Here is a 19314-nt window from a genome sequence, read left to right on the forward strand (position 1 = left end):
ACACAGTGAACCTACTCTAGAGAAAAAAAATAAAAAATCTTTACTTTGAAAATCAAATGCCTGCTATCAAACTGTATTTTCACATCAAAAATGCCAATATATTGTCACACAGAAAGTTGCTAAAGAAAAACACTTTGCTAAAGTAAATGCACAAAACATACTAAAACACTGCCCAATAATATATTCTTAGTACTTCTTTCAGCTGAAAAAAAAAATAAATTTGTAATCTCTCATTACTCCCTTACTCAATTACAGGGATTGACAAAAGCAAGATGCTAGGATAACATTTCTAAAAGTCTATGTATAGACTAAAGGCTATACATAGGCTTGAAATAAGATAAGCACCAGATAAGCACCAGACATTTCTCAGCTGATAAAACAGTAGTGTTTTACAAAACATATTAAAAAATGTTTTATCTATAAAAACATATTGACACCCAAGGGTAATTGGAAATGTTTTGCTGGGTAAAAATGTTTTCAGGATTCATACACATATAAAATACTAACTGTGGACTACTCAATAAAACCATTGCACTAAAGAGCTCCCCACCAGAAGAATAACATTAAAATAAAATTTTAGAACAAATTAGAAAGTTACATTATCTATGACGTGCTCGGAATATTCCCTTTCCCTCCTTTCTAGGTCTTCTAGAGTCTGGAACTCTGAATTATGGGATCCTGACATTTCAGCATTCTGGAGTCTAGAATCAAGTTGTTTCTGTAATTCTTCAAAATCCTGGGGGAAAAAAAGGAAGTGATTTGTTAAACAGAAAAACAGAAATAACTTCTAAATTTGGGAGTGAATCTGTATGTCAGTTCCAGCTCATGGCTAAGGAAGCTGAACAGGAGTGTTCAGAAAGTTCTGTTTCTCAGTAATGTGCCTTCTGTAGCAAGCAAGGAAATCCCCAGATATATGGCAGCTCTCAACTAAACTAAACTAAATGTATGTACACAAACATACATTTCCACTAGCATGTGGGAACAGTCAAGACAGTAGTTCATCTCTGCTGAAGTCAAGTTTTAGTAAACACGGCTTCATGAGCTTTTATACTAATAATGTCTGGAATCTATCTACAAATATTTTTATTTTAATGCATGTGCCCCATCTTAAATGACAGCTATAAATGTACATGCTGTGTTTGAAAGCTCAGGTAAGTATCGAGGTGAAAATCAGACAGTGATTCCTCCAGAATGCTGGATGGACACACCTGTAGTGCTCAAAAGGACAAACACACCTGTAATGCTCAAAAGGGACAAATTATAGGCTGCATGATTACATGAGTTTTTACAGTTTTTCAGTCTTTTAGAAAGCAGGGTGATTTTTTCTGAAAGCTGATGCTGCTGATAAATACTGGTCTGCTGCCATTGCTCAGTAAGCTGATACCAAAAAGGGGGATTCTTCCTTTGCTGCAAGTAGCAAAGGAAGCATAGCAAGTACTGACTTCTAATACCACCCACTTTTGTCGGTCAATGCATTAACTTGATATCCTTATGCCTTAAAGAAATGTAAGTAGAGCTTGACAAGCTTCACAAACAATTTCATCAAAATCCCATGAATTTTTATGGTGCAGAATTAGAATAGGAAAATGCTGTCTGTGATAAAACATGTAACACTTTTGCTTATCAGCAACATCTCTTTTACATGGTGATCATAAACAGCCTCGTTCCTTGTATGACATCCCACCACTAGGACTCTGAGGTTTATAACATCTTTCTCTCCATCATAAAGGACACAGAAACCCCATACTGGCAGTTAAACAACTGGACTTCTTTGGCAATTAGTGCATCTAATGATTCAGATTTAATCCTTGTCTTGCAGCAGCTTAGGAGCATGAGGACACTGATGCCATCAAACTTCACTGAGGATGAGGTTCCATCAAGAAACATACCTATTCTAGATTAGCTCTGTTTATAATTTGAAGTCATTGCCAGAAGGCCACCAGTAAAAGGATTTTGCACATCTAATCTCACTTTTCATCTAGTAAATACAATAAGCTTTAATACTAAACTTGAGAATTTAAGGCAGAAGAGTGCTTTAAGGCAAAATACATCCTGATATAAATCATAGGGTACAACTACAGAGATTCCTAATAGCAATTCACAGACTGTGATACTCCACAAAGTGTTGAACAACTAGAGCTCATGAGCTGATAGACTAATGCCTAGACATGAAATTCCATCTCAGAAAAACACAATCAGTACTGTGATTAGGCTGCTCTCAGTACAAACATTCAAGACTTGGATTGGCAGGGCATGGGATGACCTTACATAAAACAAAACTTCCTACAGAAGGCTGGACCAGACAATCTCAAGATGTGCTTCTCAGCCCTGAGTTATCTGTGACTTGAAACTGGAAAGGGGAACCAACAGCTCTCCTATTTTCTACAGTTTTTGTAAAGCTTTTTGTTCCCTCTAATAAAATTATAAATAGTACTGTGATTCTACCTGAAATACACATTTACTGTCAATAAATATCTTCCAGTTCAGAAGTGGCATATGGATTCCAATACAAGCACATGAAAGAAAAAAGGATGATGAGGGATATAAGTATATTTTTCCCTGATGAAAGCATTGAGCTTTTTACTGCTACTTTATTTCCTGCTATTTTATAATCAGAAATGATACCTGGGACCCAACATAGCCCCTGATGAGTAAGGTTCAAAATGTTCTGTTTTCTTAAATGGATTCAACTACAAAATATTTTATCTTTAAGAGATTACACACATCACTTCATGCAGCAATAAAGAAAAAAAAGCCTACAAGGTAATGAAGAAAGTCAACTAACAAGGGAGTTTCTTCACATTTTCTTCAGAAATAGATTACAAATGACATTGCTGTTCAAAAGGAATAGGTGAAATGACCTTCTGTGGTAATAAGATTAATTGTTATTTTTGTGTGGTCTTAAATATTAACCAACAAACTCACTTACATTTTCCTGATTTAAAAGGATCTTCTTCAACAACCCATCTGTAATCTTCTTTTTATGATGGAATTCTGTGAAGTATATCTTAAAAATCTGAATAAACATCTGTTTAAAAGGAAGAAAACACAACCCAGGTTAAGTGGCTGTTCATCATTTTAAGGACATCTTTGTGATCACTTCTGCTGATTTAAATCAATCAGGGAGATTATAGTGAATCATAAGTAAAACAACAGATAAATCACCAGTGACTCTCCAGTACTTATGCTGTGAAAAATTCTCTGGTTTTGGTTTCAGTGAGATACTGGAAGATGGTGTTACACATAATCTCCTAAATCCTTGTAACCACAAGACACATTTGAAACTATTGTTGACTGAAGAAAATGCAGATCACTTGAAAATACAAAGTCCATTTTTCTAAAGTTTAATGAACCCTGAAACTGTAAGATATTAACTATTTGAAAGTTACTAAAGACTCATTACTCTGACTTCAAGTGTAGTCAGCCACATGATACATCAAATATTTTTATACACAACCCAAAGGAAACAATCTCAAGTTCTAGCCAGTTTCTCTTGCAAGAAAAAGATTTATATTCCATTTGTGTGCCCTTTTTTAAAAATATTATAATATTAGTGTCTTCAAAAATATGTTTTTAAATTGTTTTAACACTGGGAAAACTTTTAGTTAACCTTTTCCCCTCTTGCCTCAATTAGAGTTTCAGTGTAAGGTTAATTCACTTCATAAGTAACTGCATCAGCATTTTCCATTTATTGTGGAAGTAAAATTACATGAACTTTAACAGCCACATGCCTGTTCCTCACCATCTTGGAAATAAGATGATGCAGAACTTCCCTGCTTAAAACATATAAAACACAAATAAATACATATTTATTTACAGAAACAGTTATTGAAGCCAATATGTCATGTCAGCAAAATCTGGAAAATACATTTTAATTAGAGGTCAATAGAAGAGAAAACCATACAGCAGTCATGTATTGGATCTCTTGCAAATGTTTTGGACAGGAGTTTGGCAAGTTTTGAACACACTACCAAGATACCATATACAGTGCAAAAAAAATAGAAAAGGAGTTCAGGAGAAGATTGAAAGAAAAGGATATGTTTACTTAAACCTGATGCCAAAAAAGACTGAAATCAGAGAAAGCAGAGTGGGAAAGGAAGAAATCATTCTCACACTGATTTATTTTTTCCCTGTTTTTCCTTCTAGCAAAAATATAAAGCTATATAAAGGTCAAAGTAATTTGTGGTGATTTCCGGTGGGCCACAAAGCACATCAAATGTTCATTTTCTTTGTGTTTCTGTGATTACATCACTATGTTGCTACTTACCTTCCTTTAGGAATTGATGATTAACTTCAACATCAAGTTCAACCTTCTATAATCAAGCTAAACTTATTTCTGGAAACCTGACTGCAAGTTTCCTTTCTCATCTAACTAGATGTGGATAATCCATCAGATGAGAAATTGCTTCCCAGGTTCACTTTCCTGTTTCCTTCTTTGGGTTGTGTAGAAATTTGTTCAGAAAATCTCACCCTTTGAAATAGTCTCAGTGGATTTAGTAAATTGCAACAGAAATAAACAATTTGTTGAAACAGAGCCCGAGAAAAGAAGGGAGGAGAAAGTTACAGACTTCATGTCCATATTCATATTTACTGAGCTAAAACCCAGCAGCAATAATGGTGCTGTACTTGATTATAGCTAGTCACCACAAACAATCATTACTGAGTGTCCTGTGGCTTTAATTATACTTTATCTTTTATTTTTTTTCCCTTGTCAGTTTTGTATGCTGTGACTTGATGTAGGTAGTTATCTATGGTTTAGATAATCCCTCAGTCATACAAAATCATAACTATTGTACTTAGCACAATGGCACTGATTCAGTTGAACTGAGTTTTAAATTTTATTCCAAAAGCTTTAAGTCTTTGGAGTTGCAACACACAAACAAGCAAGTTTATCCTTAAGACAAACTCATTTATTAAATAATTTATAACCTCTTTTTAATCAATCTCAAATGCTGTATGTTAATCTCTGTAGTAATGTTCAAAAACAAATTTTTGTATTTTCTACATTGGTATTTCACAGACCAGTATACTTAATTCTATTTTACTTCTTTAGGAAGCTCATATATATGCAGAGTAGGAGAAAAAAAAAAATATAATGGAAATGCAACTCTGCTACACTGCATCCCACCTAGCCACTTGTTTATGTTATTTCTAAACTGATATTCAATGATGATGTTCAAAGCAATGACTACAAATGAGACATAAGTACCTACCACATGTTTTTCTTTTCTGAGTTCAGTATCAAGAAGCATGAGGTCTTTTAAAGTAAGACTGCAAAGGCAGAGTTTAACATCGAAACTAAAACAAATATTAAAAATGCATTAATAGCAATCTAAATGACAGTTACACAAAAGGATAACACAATATAAGTTTCATTTAACCACTAGATTCTCCTATAAACACTGCCCCAAAACACAAGTGAAGTCACTTTAATTCTACATTGCCTCCTTTTACAGAAAAAAAAATCTGTATGTAAAAGGAAACAAAACAAAGTAGAGCTTTTAATAAGGTTGGCATCACAGTTTTCTCTAGGAAAACACAAGCTGAACATAGGCATGAGTGGATACAACCAGTAAAAACATGGCTTTAAATTGAAACAGCCATAATAAGAGTGGATATTTTGTAAATATTCCTTACTGCTAGTACCTTTCCCAATCCCTGAGACACAAATATGCTTTTCTTATTCTGGCTGATGAGGGTGCAGACACGTATCCATTGAGCGGCACTGCTGTGGTGCAGCTGAAGGAAATCAGAGCTGACAGTACATTTCAATCACCCCTACCTGCTCATCAGCAGTGTCAAACAACTGTTTTCCCAAAGTCAGACATGAATAGTACCCAATAAAGGAGAGACAACAGACCACTGAGTGTCCTCAAGGCACCTGCAGTGTGAGATGGCACTGTACAAAGCAGAGGACTCCTTCCCCAGCACACGTGAACTGAGCATATGAGCTGTAACAAAGACATGTCTTTATCCTAACAGTGGATAATACACCTTTCATGAGACAGCTTTTGGCCAGTTCTGATTCCCAAAATTTCACAAAGAATAGGATGACTTCCAACAGCTTAATGTATTAATCTCCCCAACAACTTTATGTGGCTTACAAGCAGATAACCCTGTCTTGATGTGGTGACTGTGTGCATTCACACCCAGCCTTTCACCTTTGGTGACAGTTCTAAAAACACAGGAATGACCAAAAAAGGGCAAGTTTACTGCTTACCTTTCACATGTCAGCACTTCAGGGAAGCTGGACACCTTTAGGAAGGCTCGAGCCTGAAATCTGTCATCACTTGTTGTGGAATGTATTGTTGTGGAGGAACTACAGTCCTCTTTGTCTCCCTGGCTCAGAGATCCCAGGCTGCCTGACATAGATGTCTCCACCACTTGATTAGGCAGAATCGTCTGTTTTGGATTCTCATGCAAAGATGGATTGGATGAGCCATCTGCCAAAGGCTGTAAGTCAAAGGAAATTCATTAGTTCAATTAATACAATACAATAAGGACACAAACATCACATCAATTTTCAGTGTTTACTTTTAAGGGAAAAGTTAAACAGTATATACAGCAAAAGTGTTTCCATATACATGACAGGCTTTTGCATTGCCCAGGAAAGCACTATTCTGTTGTAGCTAGATGCTTGGTGCATGCTTTCTCTCTTCCTTTTAGATCCTTGTGGTGTTTTTCTTATGGCTCCTTAGACAGATCCAACTTCCACTAATATTAAGGGGCAGGCAAGCTCTCTTAAATATAGTGAAAATTGACTGGACCATGTTAAGTATTGCGGGTTTCAGGGGAAGCTGGGAGCAGATGACACCTTACAGAATAAGCCCTGTGTCAATAGACAATTTAAAAAAAGGAAGATCCCCATTATGTAGATTGGCAGTAAATTTTTCTCTATTACTTGACTCTGCAATTTACTCAGACACAGTATGATCATCATTAATTTTTACAAGTAGAATTGAAAACCTTACCCTAAATTTCTGGTTGATGGGATAGATCACTTTTGCCTTTAATGCAAACGCTGCAATGTTACTGTTCAGAGGGGACTCACTTTCCTGTATGGAAAAGAACAGAAAACCATTTGGGAAAACCAGCAGATCTGGCAATTATTCACTGCAAGTACTGTGTGCTTCTTTTTGTTACACAACTTAAATGTTCCTATTGATAACTTGTTTATTGATTGGCTCTGCTGTGGTGCAAGAAATCTTCTCATAAGGCTCATTCCAAGTAGGAAAACTTGAAAAGGAAACTCTTGTCCTTACCACTGCTACAAAGTATTTTTAATTAAAATAGGTAGCATATGGTATTTGCAAGGTATTTTCATTTTGTGTCTTGTCACCCACCTCCACACCCTTAGCAACAACAAAACATTTTACAAATGAGACTGGTAATAAAAACTACTAAATGATAATGTGCTTCACAGATGTCATCTATATTATCTATAAATTCTGTCTTTCAATTTAAATAAACAATAAATTAAGCAAACCCAGTCATCATTTTGTCCCAGGAATAACTTTTATAATATAATCCTTGCCCAAAATCTAGAGAAAATAACAGTGTTTTTCCAAAGAACTTTTATTAGATACTCAATTCTTTTCATGCAACTTTCTGTATCACATAATCTGACTTTCTGCTACTGTCTTTTTCTAGAGACTGGAACAATGGGATCATAATTTGTTTTGAGAGGTTAGGTACGGCTTAATAAAAGTTTGGCTATAAATAGCAGATAAAATGTGTAAATCCAAGGACTAGGATTTCCTATCTTGTCTTTTTTGATTTTATTGTATGAAAGGAGAGACTCTGATTCGTCAAAACACAGGATTTTTCATACAGCTTTTTCTAGGTAATATAAAAGCACTAAGAGAGTCTAAAAAATAGAAATGGAAAGAGAACAAACTTTGTAATTCGCTAGACCTCTACCATTGCACTTTTTCATCTCCATTTCATTTATTTCCAATTTTTGGCTTACTGATAAAGTACAGAACACTTGCCCATAGTGAGCAGTCCCAGCACTGCAGTATCTCATCAGGGACAGGGGTGGACAGAGCTACTGCTCTGCAGTGCCTGCAAGCAGGGCAGCCAGTGCAAGGAAAGCTGTTTTGGAAAGCTGTTTTGCAGTGTGCTAGAACCAATGCATCCTGCTTCTCAGCAGGCATAAATAACACACAATTACTATTAATACAGTAATTATGGTATTGTTGTAGTGTGGAAAGTCTCACAATGAAAATACCTGTTTTTCTGAAGTGCTCTAACCGAACTAAAAGCATTTTCTATCTATGCTTCTTCATAAAATGTCAATTTGATGCTAATAACAGCAAAAGTCTCAGTAAATCAGAACAAATTAATAAAAAAATACATATAAGTTTAGTTGTTAAACAAATAGGTGGGAGAAAGTCCCTTCCAGTAACAAGGTTACTTCTTAGTGTCTTATAAATGAAATGGATATAGTTGTGAATTATCTCCTTTAGAAGACCGTGCTCCCATTTCAAAAATACTGGTAATAAGCATAAAGATGTAAAATTGTTCAAGTTCTCCCATGACATTTACACTTCAAAAACTAAACTAATCAATGCTCCTTTGTTATACTCTACTTTAACTCAAGCAAAATGACCAGCATGTTTTGTCACCACTCCTGATCACAAAGGTGGAATGAAGATTCATTACCTGTCAGGATTTAAACCAATAGTTTAAAATGTTAACAAGATTTTCTTTAAATCCTGAAATCAGTTCTTGTTACAAGCTAACCACTAGACTGGCTGGTTTTGACTGACATTTTATGCATGCATTTAATTTATGTATAATAGAGTGAATGAGTCAGCTGAACTCCACATTTTTAAATGAGCAGTTTAAATCACAATCTTTAGCTTCAGCAAGAGCAGTCAAATCAACTTTGGGTGAAAGATAGGGATCTAATGACTACACAGTAGGACTGGTTCTCCAGTTATTTTAGGATTATAAAAAGTTACTCAAGTTACTTTATTTTTTCATTGAAAGTGGGTTGTTAAGTTTATATTTCTACTTTTTTTCACAAATTCTCTAATTGTCTTTGAGTCCCTGCTCACGGTGGTCTTTCAGTACTTACCAACTTTTCCTTATGTTAATAGTGTTAATTTATCCCATCAGCCTTTTGAAACTAAGGAGGACATAGAGATGAAAGCAAAGACAACTCTGTCAAAAAAGAACTCAGGATCTTAATTAAAATATCCAAGGAGTGCCCCATGAGAAATGGAATTCATAAGGGGAATAAGTGCTAGAAATGGTTGCATTCATAAGCAGCAATCAACTCCCACTTTCCATCTTACGCTTCTGAACACTTTATAAAATCTCTCTCCAAATCCACTAAAATTAAGACAATTTGGAGCAGGCCCTGAACATGCTCACTGCTACATGCAGCAAAATGGTCATCCACCTACAAGAGCAGAGCTTTACCTCCAGCACCATTTCCTCTTTTGATGTATAGGGTTCTGCTTTACTTTCCATGAGTGTGTGCTCTTTTTCGTTAGCGCTGAAGCTTTCCAGAAGTCTTTGAGAATCATCCTTCTGAAATTCCAAGAGAAAACATAAAATGTAACACTTGAGATCATGCAGATTAACTGGAAACATCTTCCACAGCAGCCTGGATACATTAATGTCTCCATCATAAAAAATTATTCCAGTATTAGCTGAAAATTTTGGAGAAATGCAATCTGAAAATGAACAAAAATTTTACATATTGAGAAAGGAATAATTAAAATTAATTAATTTTTTAAATTTGTAATTTCAGAAGTAGATTAAAATTCTAAAAAGTTTTAAGATGCTGTGAACATGTCAAATCAATCCATCTGCTCTCAAAATGTAATACTATAGACTATAGAGTCAACCTCATCATCTGAGCTCAAACATCTCAATTACACCAAGTTAACTAAAATTGTCTGTAATTACCAGCAATAAAGAAAATGCCAAGCATTTTTGCTTCCCAGCCATGAGACAAACTTCCTAAATGAAGCTTTATGTGCAAGGAAGTCCCCGTCAGGGAAAAGTAACTATCAGAAAATGTTCATTACCTTTCCCCAAAAGCAGGACATTTTACTGGCCTCACTTCACAAGCACAAAAAGCCACTGATACTGTGTGGAAATGAAACCTCCTGCTACACATGATCTTAACTACACACTATAGAGAAAACAATACTAATGTGCCTCTCTCCAAACACAGCATTGGAAGAATTTTTTTTTAGTGAAGAAAAAGATGGCAGCTACACTACATGGACTACTTTTTAATTATTGCTCAGGTTTTCAATCCACTGACTACTTTTTGATGTAGTCTAATAATACAGCTGCAGCCACTACACGTCACTGCCTTATGGAAAGGTTTGCCTTATATTATTTGGCCACAGGTATGTAACGTAGTCCATTATCCCAGAACACAGAGAACAGCCCAGCTTTGGAACACATTTAATGCCTTGTGAATTGCCTCTGTCACCTCTCTGGATCTTAGATGGTGCAATAATTCAGATTATATTCTTGGGTTAGCCTCTTTGATGTGCTGAAGTGCAGATGCTGGTTCCTAAAAATTTACTTATGAGAAAAGAGCAACCACAAATCTCCCTCAGCAATCTTGTAATTTATTTGTTACCATGGTAAAGATTTCTTCTTAAAACTATCCCAGTCTTTCCTACGTACAAATCAACAAGTAAGGAACTTATGCATCCTCCCTGCATCCAAGTACAACAGATTCAGGCTGATATCTATAAAGCAGTGATGGAGTTGAGTGACAAATGTGTTGGCTTACTGTGGTGCTTAAAGCAGCTTCAGACTCCAGGAACTTGCCCTGCTACCAGGCTAAGGATAATTTAGGTGTTTGGGACAGAACACATCATACTCAGGGAAGCTATCCCTGCTTTTACTTTGCATCAGAAGGCTGCAATAGGTGCAGTTCAGCACCTCCATAGCATTGGTGATGCAGATTGTGGGAAGAAGGCACACACAGCCTAAGGTTGCCCTGTTCAGCTGGGGAAATCAGACTCACGCCTATGAGGATACAACCTTCCTACCCTGCAATGTGCTCTGTATTGGACCAGCAAGCAGTTTATTTTTCTTTCAAAATAAATAACTCTTTTACAGCAGCAGCATTGATTTTCATGGCATTTAAACATCTAAATGCATCTGAAGACCCAGACCAGGGAGAACTGACAGCTTCTATTCCCTATTGACATTTATGACATGAAGGATAAAATTGTACATGGCTACATTTGAGTTGGTAGTGGCAGTACAATAAAGATACACCCATTAAGGCAAGGAAAATGAGCAATTGAATCAGAAAGGCTTGAGCTTGCACAGGCTGTATTGATCCAGCATTTGAAGTGCCTCCATAACTAGGCTAAAGTCTGGCTTCAAACAGGTTCAGACCTCCAACTTAAAAGCAGTTGGGAACTAGAGAGTTTGTCTCCTATGTCATGTTTAATGATGATCAACACTAGCAGATACACACATCCAGCAGAGCAGTTATAGCTCAAAAAAAAGGTGTAGTGAAAAACCAAGGCAGACCAGACTCCCCACTTGCAGGCTGGCAGAACTGTCTGCAGGGCTCCAAATCCCCCAGCAGTGCCAGCACCAAGAACTGTACACCCAGTCAGTCCAGCATGACCTGGGTCTAAGTGCCATGGGAGAACAGAGCATAAATCAATAACAATTCTCAGAAAATATATCTGCCTGGTAGATGCGGCCGTGCTGCCTCGGCAATTTCGAGTCCAAACAAACATTATGAAATAACGAGATACAAACCACAGTACTTAAAAGAGAACAGCGTGTATGTTATTAACAAAATCACACACTTCTGAAAATCCTGTTACTTTGGCATCAAGCAAACCATCGGCAGTGCTCAGGCTCCTTTATTTCTTTAGGTATCCATGTGCACACCCTTAGTGCAAAGTTATTGCTCTGGGTTAGTATTAATACTCTGTGCTGTGGTGTAACATGAACTTTGGAAAAGTTTTAAAACACCTCGGAAATAAGATTACTGGTTTAGGGTGGAAATTAGTGTTTATTTTCAATTATCTCCCAAAGGTTCTGCAAATCGGATCCATCTTCCACAATCCCCAAACGCAACATCGCCTCGTACACGAAGCGGTGGTTTCGAGAAACAACTTTCAGGTCACCTAAGTTAGAGATACAGGCCAGGGGGGCAACACTCCGAACGCGTGAACACTTTCACCGGCCTCCTTTTAGAGCTAGTCTGTTTCTTTCAGTAACTAGTGAAAGGAAGTTGAGAAATCCTTTCCAGCAGAGGCGTGGCAGGAATCACAGTACCTCACCTACCCCGCTGCGGAGTGCGCCCTGCCGCGCCGCTCGCCCCGGGCGCACCCCAGGCTGTCCCGAGCAGCGGGCAAAGCCCGCAGGCGGCACCTCCCGGGCCCTCCGCCCTTCCCTTCAAGCTCCGCAAACCACTCTGCTGCCCGAGCTGCTCGCCCGCGGCCGGCCCGCCGCCCTCCCGCCGGCCCCGCGTACCTCTCCGCCCCGGCGCGGCCCGAGCGCGCAGCGGCAGAGCAGCGCGGCGGCGGCGGCGCCCAGCAGCAGCCCCAGCAGCGCGGCGGGGACCAGCAGGGCGGGCAGCGCCTGCAGCGAGTCCGCCCAGAACTGCAGCCCCACGGCCCGCAGGCACTCCTGCACCGCGACCATCGCGCGGGGCACGGGGCCCGGCCCGGGCGAGCAGAGGGCAGGGCGTCAGGGGAGGTCCCGCGGTTCGGGGACCCTCCGCCCCTCGCCCTCGCCGCGGTGGGAGGAGACCGATGGCGGATGGATGTGGCGGCTGAAGCCGGGCCTGATTCGGAAAATCTGCACGGCGCGGTCCCGCGGAGGGTCCGCCTGCCGCCATGCGGTGGCCGCTGGCCGGGCTGCTGCTGGCGCTGCTCCCCGGCGGCCCCTCCGCGCCCGCTCAGCCCCTCGCGGCGGCCGCCGGGCGGGGCGCGCCCGGGAGCCCTGCGGCCGGACGGCGGCTGCGGTAAGCGCTGTGCCCGCGGGGGCGGGCGGTGAGCGGCCCCTCGGCGCGGCTCCGGTCGGTGGCGGCTCGGGGCAGGCCCGTGTGACGGTGCGGCCCCCGCGGCGGGCTGTGCTCGGCTGCGGGGCCCGGCCGAGCAGCGGCCGCTTCCAGGCACCGGGACGGGGGAGAACGGCCCGAAAAGCTGCCAGGCCTCGGCGTGTGAGGCAGCCAACAGGGTCTGGGCAGGATCCTCAGTACAGAAAAGATAAGGGGACACTGGAGAGGGTGCAGCAGAGGGCCATGAAAGCGACGAGGGGTGTGAGGCATCTCTTACGAGGAGAGACTGCAGGAGCTGGGCCTGTTTAGTGTGTAGAGGAGAAGGATGAGGGGGTCTCAGTGATACACACAAATATCTCAAAGGTGGGCATCAATAAGATGGTGCCGGAATCTTTTCAGTGGTAGCCAAGGATAAGACAAGGATCAATGGCCATAAAGTAAAACACAAGTAGTTAGTTTCACCTCGACATGAATAACTTATTTTCATTGAGGGTGGCAGAGCACTGGCACAGCTGCCCGAGAGGTCTTGGAGTCTCCCTCTGGAGCTATTCCAAACCCACCTGGTGTGTTCCTGTCACCTGCTCTAGGTGACCTGCCTTGGCAGGGGCTTGGACTGGGCCATCTCCCGAGCTCCCTTCAGCCCTAATGCACTGTCTGTGCTCCACTGTGCTCCTCAGCAGAGGCCCTTGCTGTTTATCTAGTCACAGCACCTCTGCTCACTCCTGTCAGTCTCCAGTGAGAACTGCAGTAGCTTTTAGGATGGAGCTTTTATGTTCATTCTTTCTCCTTATCTAAGTTTGTGTCTGTCAAGCCATCTTGAAATGTATTGACATAGTTGTCTTTTGCCCGTGTGGATGATATCTTACTGTGCAGCCGGATTACAGTGAGTCACAAATGGTAGTTTATGGTAGGATTACAGAAAGATTAATGAATGGGAAATAATATTGCAGGAAAAAACCCAAACAGAACCCCCCAAAAGCCAACAAACAGCACACCAACTTACTTTATCAGAAAAATAAGTTAATGGAAAACTTGGGGAAAAGTTTTCTGACAATATTACTGCATTAAATTAATTACTTTTGAAGTGTGATGTGAATGCAGGTCCATGGAATTGGAACTGCTTGCTAATGTGGAGCCCCTTGTGATGTCCCCTGGTATTGTGGATGCACCAGAGTGGAAGGCTTCTGCTGAATACTCAGGCTAGATTTTCCACTGAGAACTGAATGTCAGATATGGCAGAAGGAAAAACAAGGGAGTGTCATTATGTGTTCTGAAGCTGACACATATGGACATACAAATACCATAGATTTTGTGCATCAGCTGTTTTAAAACCACACAGGAATAAAAACCTGGAGCCTGTGAAAATCAAGATCCAGTTGTGTGCCAATTTCCTGGAAAGTAGGAAATAAAACTTGTTAGCTAAAAAACCACATTTTTAGCATTTAAGTCTTTATAGCATGTTTAGTCTTTATACGTGCTTGAATGATGGTCTGCTTTTGTTGCAAGCTCACAGTGCAGCTGTTGATGTCTAACAGTGAAATTCACGTATGTACTGATTTAATGCATAACAGTAATATTTGGGATTTATATTTATAAATAAGATTGCCTTTAACATAAAAGACCATATTGGTGGTTTATATTACATCAATTTAGTGGGCTGGTACACATTTCCTTGATGCAGATAGGGCCCTATACTGCTCTAGAAATGCCTGGCAGTGATTGATACCCTTTTAAGGTGACTTTTGTTGCTGCATATCCACATGCATAGATGGAAGGGCACACAAACAGCAGTTTTGATTCCCTTATGGGCCATTCATTCAGGAGCAGGACACCATGATCTGTGAGGGTCCCTCCAGCTCAGAAAGACTAATTTTGTGCATAATAATAATAATAATAATCTGATTTATTCACCAGACAATTTTTTTGTTTCAGCTTGCTCCTGTTCTTTCTGTGTTCTTGAGTTGCTTGGTTGTTCAAAATTCATGATCATACAGATTGTTTAACCATTGAAAATAAATTAGTAAGGGCATTAAAGAACTTTACCATATCTTAGCTGTGTGTAAGAATTCTGAACAGGAGACCAGGAAGAGTTGTACAGTAAGGTATTTGGAAATAGCCTCTAGTGAGGAGCTCAGTGCCTGGGATCTCAGAGCTGTGTCCCAGAGCTGCTCAGAGTTTACTGCATGTACATGCTAATGTTTGTTTCTGAATCCCTTCTTCCTCTCAAAGAGTTGCTTCTAATCCTGTGGAGACATGTTTTCCAGAGGCTTCTTAAGCTGCAGGGCTTCTGGTGCATCTGAATTTGTGAGATATCTTTCATTTTCTGTTACGTTGAGGGAAAATGGCCTGTCTGAAGTGAGAAATATTTTCATATAAAGATAACCAAAGTTAGTTGCTAGTTAGCTGTAGCAATAATCAGTGATGGCTTCCCTGAGCAGGCAAAGAAGAAAATTGCCCCTAACATGCTGTACTGTAACAGTGGTGTTGACATAAGTCAGTACTTAACATTACTCACTTGCAGTGCTTGGTAGCAAACAGAAACAGCAAGTGTGGCTGATGTCACCAGGCAGAGTTAGATCCCTGTTTTCAGCCCATATTAGCTCCTGCAAGGAAGACTTTGCTAAATGAGAACTTGCTGATATGGCTACTACATCTTGATCAAAACACTGGGCAATAAAACTCCTTAAAAGCACTGGTTTCTTCTACTGATGTTTTGAGCTGTAATTTCTGTAGCAGTCTCTGTGGTCCAGGCAGAAAGGAGACTCACAGATTGCCTTGCAAGCTGCAGTTTTAGCATGTGGCCTCTTTGAAAGGCTCTGTGTAGTTCTCTGGAGGAAACATGAGTGTAATAGCAGTGGATTTGATCATCTAATATGGGCGCATTCCTGCTGCCTACTAGTGATCAGATTTTCCTGCATCCTCAAATATGCCTATAAAAATGGCAAAGATTATTTCATGAAAGCAAACTAATTACCAGCCCATATCCACTACTGTGTACCACTCATCTGGATAGTATGGAGTTTGAGTACAATTTAAGCCCCAAGTGTGCATATCCATGCTGGGCAGCAGAGCCTCTTACTGCTTAACAAGCTGTGGGAGACCTCTAGAGCCATGTTGTGTCTCTTCTGGTAGTTAATTTAGGAGAAATTTGAGGCTTTGTAGGATAGGGTTCTGTGTAATTGTGAAGCATACATTCAGTATAGAAGTTCAACAATAGATACTTATGAAAAAAGTTCTTTTTCATAATTCCTCTCTTCCAGGTTTTTGAAGATGATCTATGGCTTCAGAAAGAGATGGGATGCCTAGGAATGGCAGGTATGCAACTGTTTCCTCTCTCTTTTCAGCATTGTGGGAGTCCCAGCACTCACAGGGCATGGGTGTGAAGGTGATCAGGGGCCTAGAACTGTTCTCTGGTGGCCTGCTGACATTAGTGTGACTCTCAGTCTTGAGCTACAGGGAGTGTTTGCACAGAAATTAGGAGCGAGGTGGTCTAGGTTCCCTAAATGGCTTATCTAGAATGAAGCCCTTGTAAGAAGGTTTTTGTTCATACCCTGCTCTGAATCATTTTCAGGAGGAGCCCTATTTTCATTATAAAACATAATGGTGTAGGGCAGCACCCTCTGATGTCCAGAGTTCCCAGGTTTGCGAAAAACCCAGATTACTTAAAGCTGATCAAGATGTTGTTCATTTTCAGAAGCTAGTTTAACCCCTGTTAATTTACCAGCAGTGTTGAAATACCTATTCTATAAGCTATTTTTATAGATCTTTGGAACAGCAGTATCTGATACACTTTGTTCTAGACCAAAGACTGGTTGCTAAAGACTATTAGATGTAGTGGGTTAAAGAATGATAGATATAGTGGGTCTAGAGGTACTTCTGGGGTGCTGGTATTCTTCACAGCAGATACCAAGTATTCTTGTCAGTGATCTCAGGTACAGTGAAGATCTCCAGTAGTAGTTATATAGTCTGATCAAAACAAGGTACCCTGAAACTTCAAGCTTGGAGTAACTGCATTTGAGAGCTGACTGCCACAGGCTCTTTGTGTAAATTTGAGAAAATCATTCTGTTTCTCTGAGTCTCCAATATCTAATTTCTATACATGTGTTATGAATAGTGTCCTACTTCACCCGAGTGGTGAAGATGAGAATATTCTGAAAGGTTAGGACATCCTCATACAGCACATTAACAGGGCAACACTGTGTTAAATAAACCTCTCCATCACTGCCGTTCCCCAAGAGATGATTTCATGGCATGCATTTGCCAGGAAATTACATGCTTTGAAGCAGTCATCAAGTGAGGTACCTCTAATTTCTTTGCCTGTGCCATGGCTAATTCACAAATGAGTTTATTAATTTAAATATGGAAGCAAGTAATTCAGATTTGCTGAGCTTATTTTTTTTCCAATATTTATTTATTCAATGTCATTTTGCTGTGTGCATCTTGTTTTGTGATGGGTTGCAAATTATTCATGTACTATCCACTGGGAGAAGAAATGAGTGTGGTTTTATACTTAAAAAAAGCCTTCTATCCCTAAAAAAAAGTTGAGGATTTTTACATGCAGTATAATTTTCTTAGTGGTTTAAATAGTGTGGCCAGCAGGATGAGGGAAGTGATGTCCTTTTGAACTGGAGACTGGGGAGGCTACACCTCAAATCTTGTCTTCAGTCAGCCCCTCACAACAAGAAAGACATTTAGATGCTGGAGTATGTCCAGAGAAAGGCAACAAAGCTGGTGAAGGGTCTGGAGAATGAGTCTTATGAGGAGCAGCTGAGGAAGCTGGGGTTGATTAACCTAGAAAAGACCCTCAGGGGGAGAGACCTTAGCACTTTCTGTGCTACCTACAAGGAGGTTGCAGTGAAGTGGGGGTCAGCCTCTTCTCTCATGTTGAGACAAAATGGCCCCAGGTTGTGCTAAAGGAGATTTAGTTTGGAAAAACATCTTCATGGGAAGGGTTACCAAGCATTGGAAAGAACTCCCAGGGATGTGGTTCAGGCACCATGCCATCCCCAGAGGTGTTTAAAAGATGGGAGCTTTGAGACATGGTTTAGTGGTGAACTTCACAGTGCTAAGTTTACAATTGGACTTAATCTTAAGGGTCTTTTCCAAACTCAGTTATTCTGACTCTCTGAAATTCTGGCATTTTGTTTGTCAGTAAATATATGTGTTAAATGAGTGCTACAAGGACTGAATTACATGCTTGATTTTATCACTGAAAACTGTCCCATTCTAGTGAACATCAATTTTTAACATATTTTTATGTTTATGTTTCTAAGGTTTAAGTGATTTGCCTATTCAGAGTACTAGATTCTTTAGTTTTTACTGAAGATGTTCTTGATGAAAGCAGAAATGGGACCTTCTGCATAAAACCTTGGTCATTGAGACTGGCAGTGTGCTGAAGTGTGAAATGGTTTGTGACAGCACACTGATCTCAGTGTTTCTGTTGGAAGCTTTTTGGAGTTGTTTCTGCATAAGATGAGAAAAGACAACCCCAGAATATTCCTGTGACTGGAGAACACAGTGGATTGTTAAGAGTTATATTTGAGTCTGCTATGATTTATTCAAAACAGACCTGGAAAGTAGATTTGTTTTTTCTTGTTGATGCCCATAGTTTCTTTGACATTGTAACAAGAAAAGCTAATGGCAACATTCAAAACTGAATACCGTAAATTGCTACCTTTGCCTGTTCATTGTTGTGTGTAATTGAAAGGACTTCAAATTGGATCTTGTATCCTGGATGGTTTTCAAGACAGGGAGTAATTTAGAACAACAACAACAGCAAAAATATAGCAAGCGACTATATTTAACTCCTTTCTTCCCCACTGAAATAAAGCAAGATTATTCAAAGCTTTGTTGGTAAATTTGTGGTGGGTAAGCAGGTGAGACTCTGAAATCTGATTTTAAATGTTCAGCCCTTGAGATCCATAAATTAGAATTATTATCTTAGTTAAATTGCTTTTTTTGCTCTAATTTTTAATTCTGAATGTGAAATTCCATAAATTTGTCAGTGTCTTTGCTTTCTTAATGTAATTTGGCATTTTACTGCTTAGAATGAGCTGTAAAGATATGGGAACCTTAAGGACATACTGGAGTTTTTGATGTAAACCTATCATAAGACTATTTTAATTTTCTCTTATGCTCTTTAATTGGTTTAGCCAAGAGTAACCTTCATCTTAACTTCTATTGTATTGTTGTGGGTGCTGTTGTAATGGTGGGCTGTCGGTGCCACTGACATGTTCAGGACTCAGCCCCTTGAGTCCAATGGTCAAAGCTTGTGCCAGATCCATGTCCTTACACAGAACTAA

General features: G+C 39.8%; 2 protein-coding genes across 6 annotated transcripts in view; one reads left to right on the top strand and one right to left on the bottom strand.

Moving 5' to 3' along the window:
* EVC (EvC ciliary complex subunit 1) overlaps positions 1–12781 on the bottom strand; it is a 46943-nt gene extending 34162 nt beyond the window's left edge. For all 4 annotated transcript variants that reach the window (XM_079307033.1, XM_079307036.1, XM_079307035.1 and 1 more), the window contains exons 1-7: positions 12484–12781; positions 9430–9540; positions 6972–7055; positions 6221–6453; positions 5214–5298; positions 2930–3028; positions 599–736 (exon numbers count right to left, since the gene is read on the bottom strand). In XM_079307033.1, coding sequence (XP_079163159.1) covers positions 599–736; positions 2930–3028; positions 5214–5298; positions 6221–6453; positions 6972–7055; positions 9430–9540; positions 12484–12654 — 921 coding nt within the window. In that variant the 5' untranslated portion in view covers positions 12655–12781. The remainder of the gene's footprint in view (positions 1–598; positions 737–2929; positions 3029–5213; positions 5299–6220; positions 6454–6971; positions 7056–9429; positions 9541–12483) is intronic.
* The window catches only part of EVC2 (EvC ciliary complex subunit 2), a 65614-nt gene continuing 58927 nt past the window's right edge, over positions 12628–19314 (top strand). For both annotated transcript variants that reach the window (XM_079307032.1, XM_079307031.1), the window contains exons 1-2: positions 12628–12976; positions 16273–16327. In XM_079307032.1, coding sequence (XP_079163158.1) covers positions 12776–12976; positions 16273–16327 — 256 coding nt within the window. In that variant the 5' untranslated portion in view covers positions 12628–12775. The remainder of the gene's footprint in view (positions 12977–16272; positions 16328–19314) is intronic.

The sequence above is a fragment of the Erithacus rubecula genome (genome assembly GCF_903797595.1).
Source record: "Erithacus rubecula genome assembly, chromosome: 5".
In the NCBI taxonomy this organism is placed as follows: Eukaryota; Metazoa; Chordata; class Aves; order Passeriformes; family Muscicapidae; genus Erithacus; species Erithacus rubecula.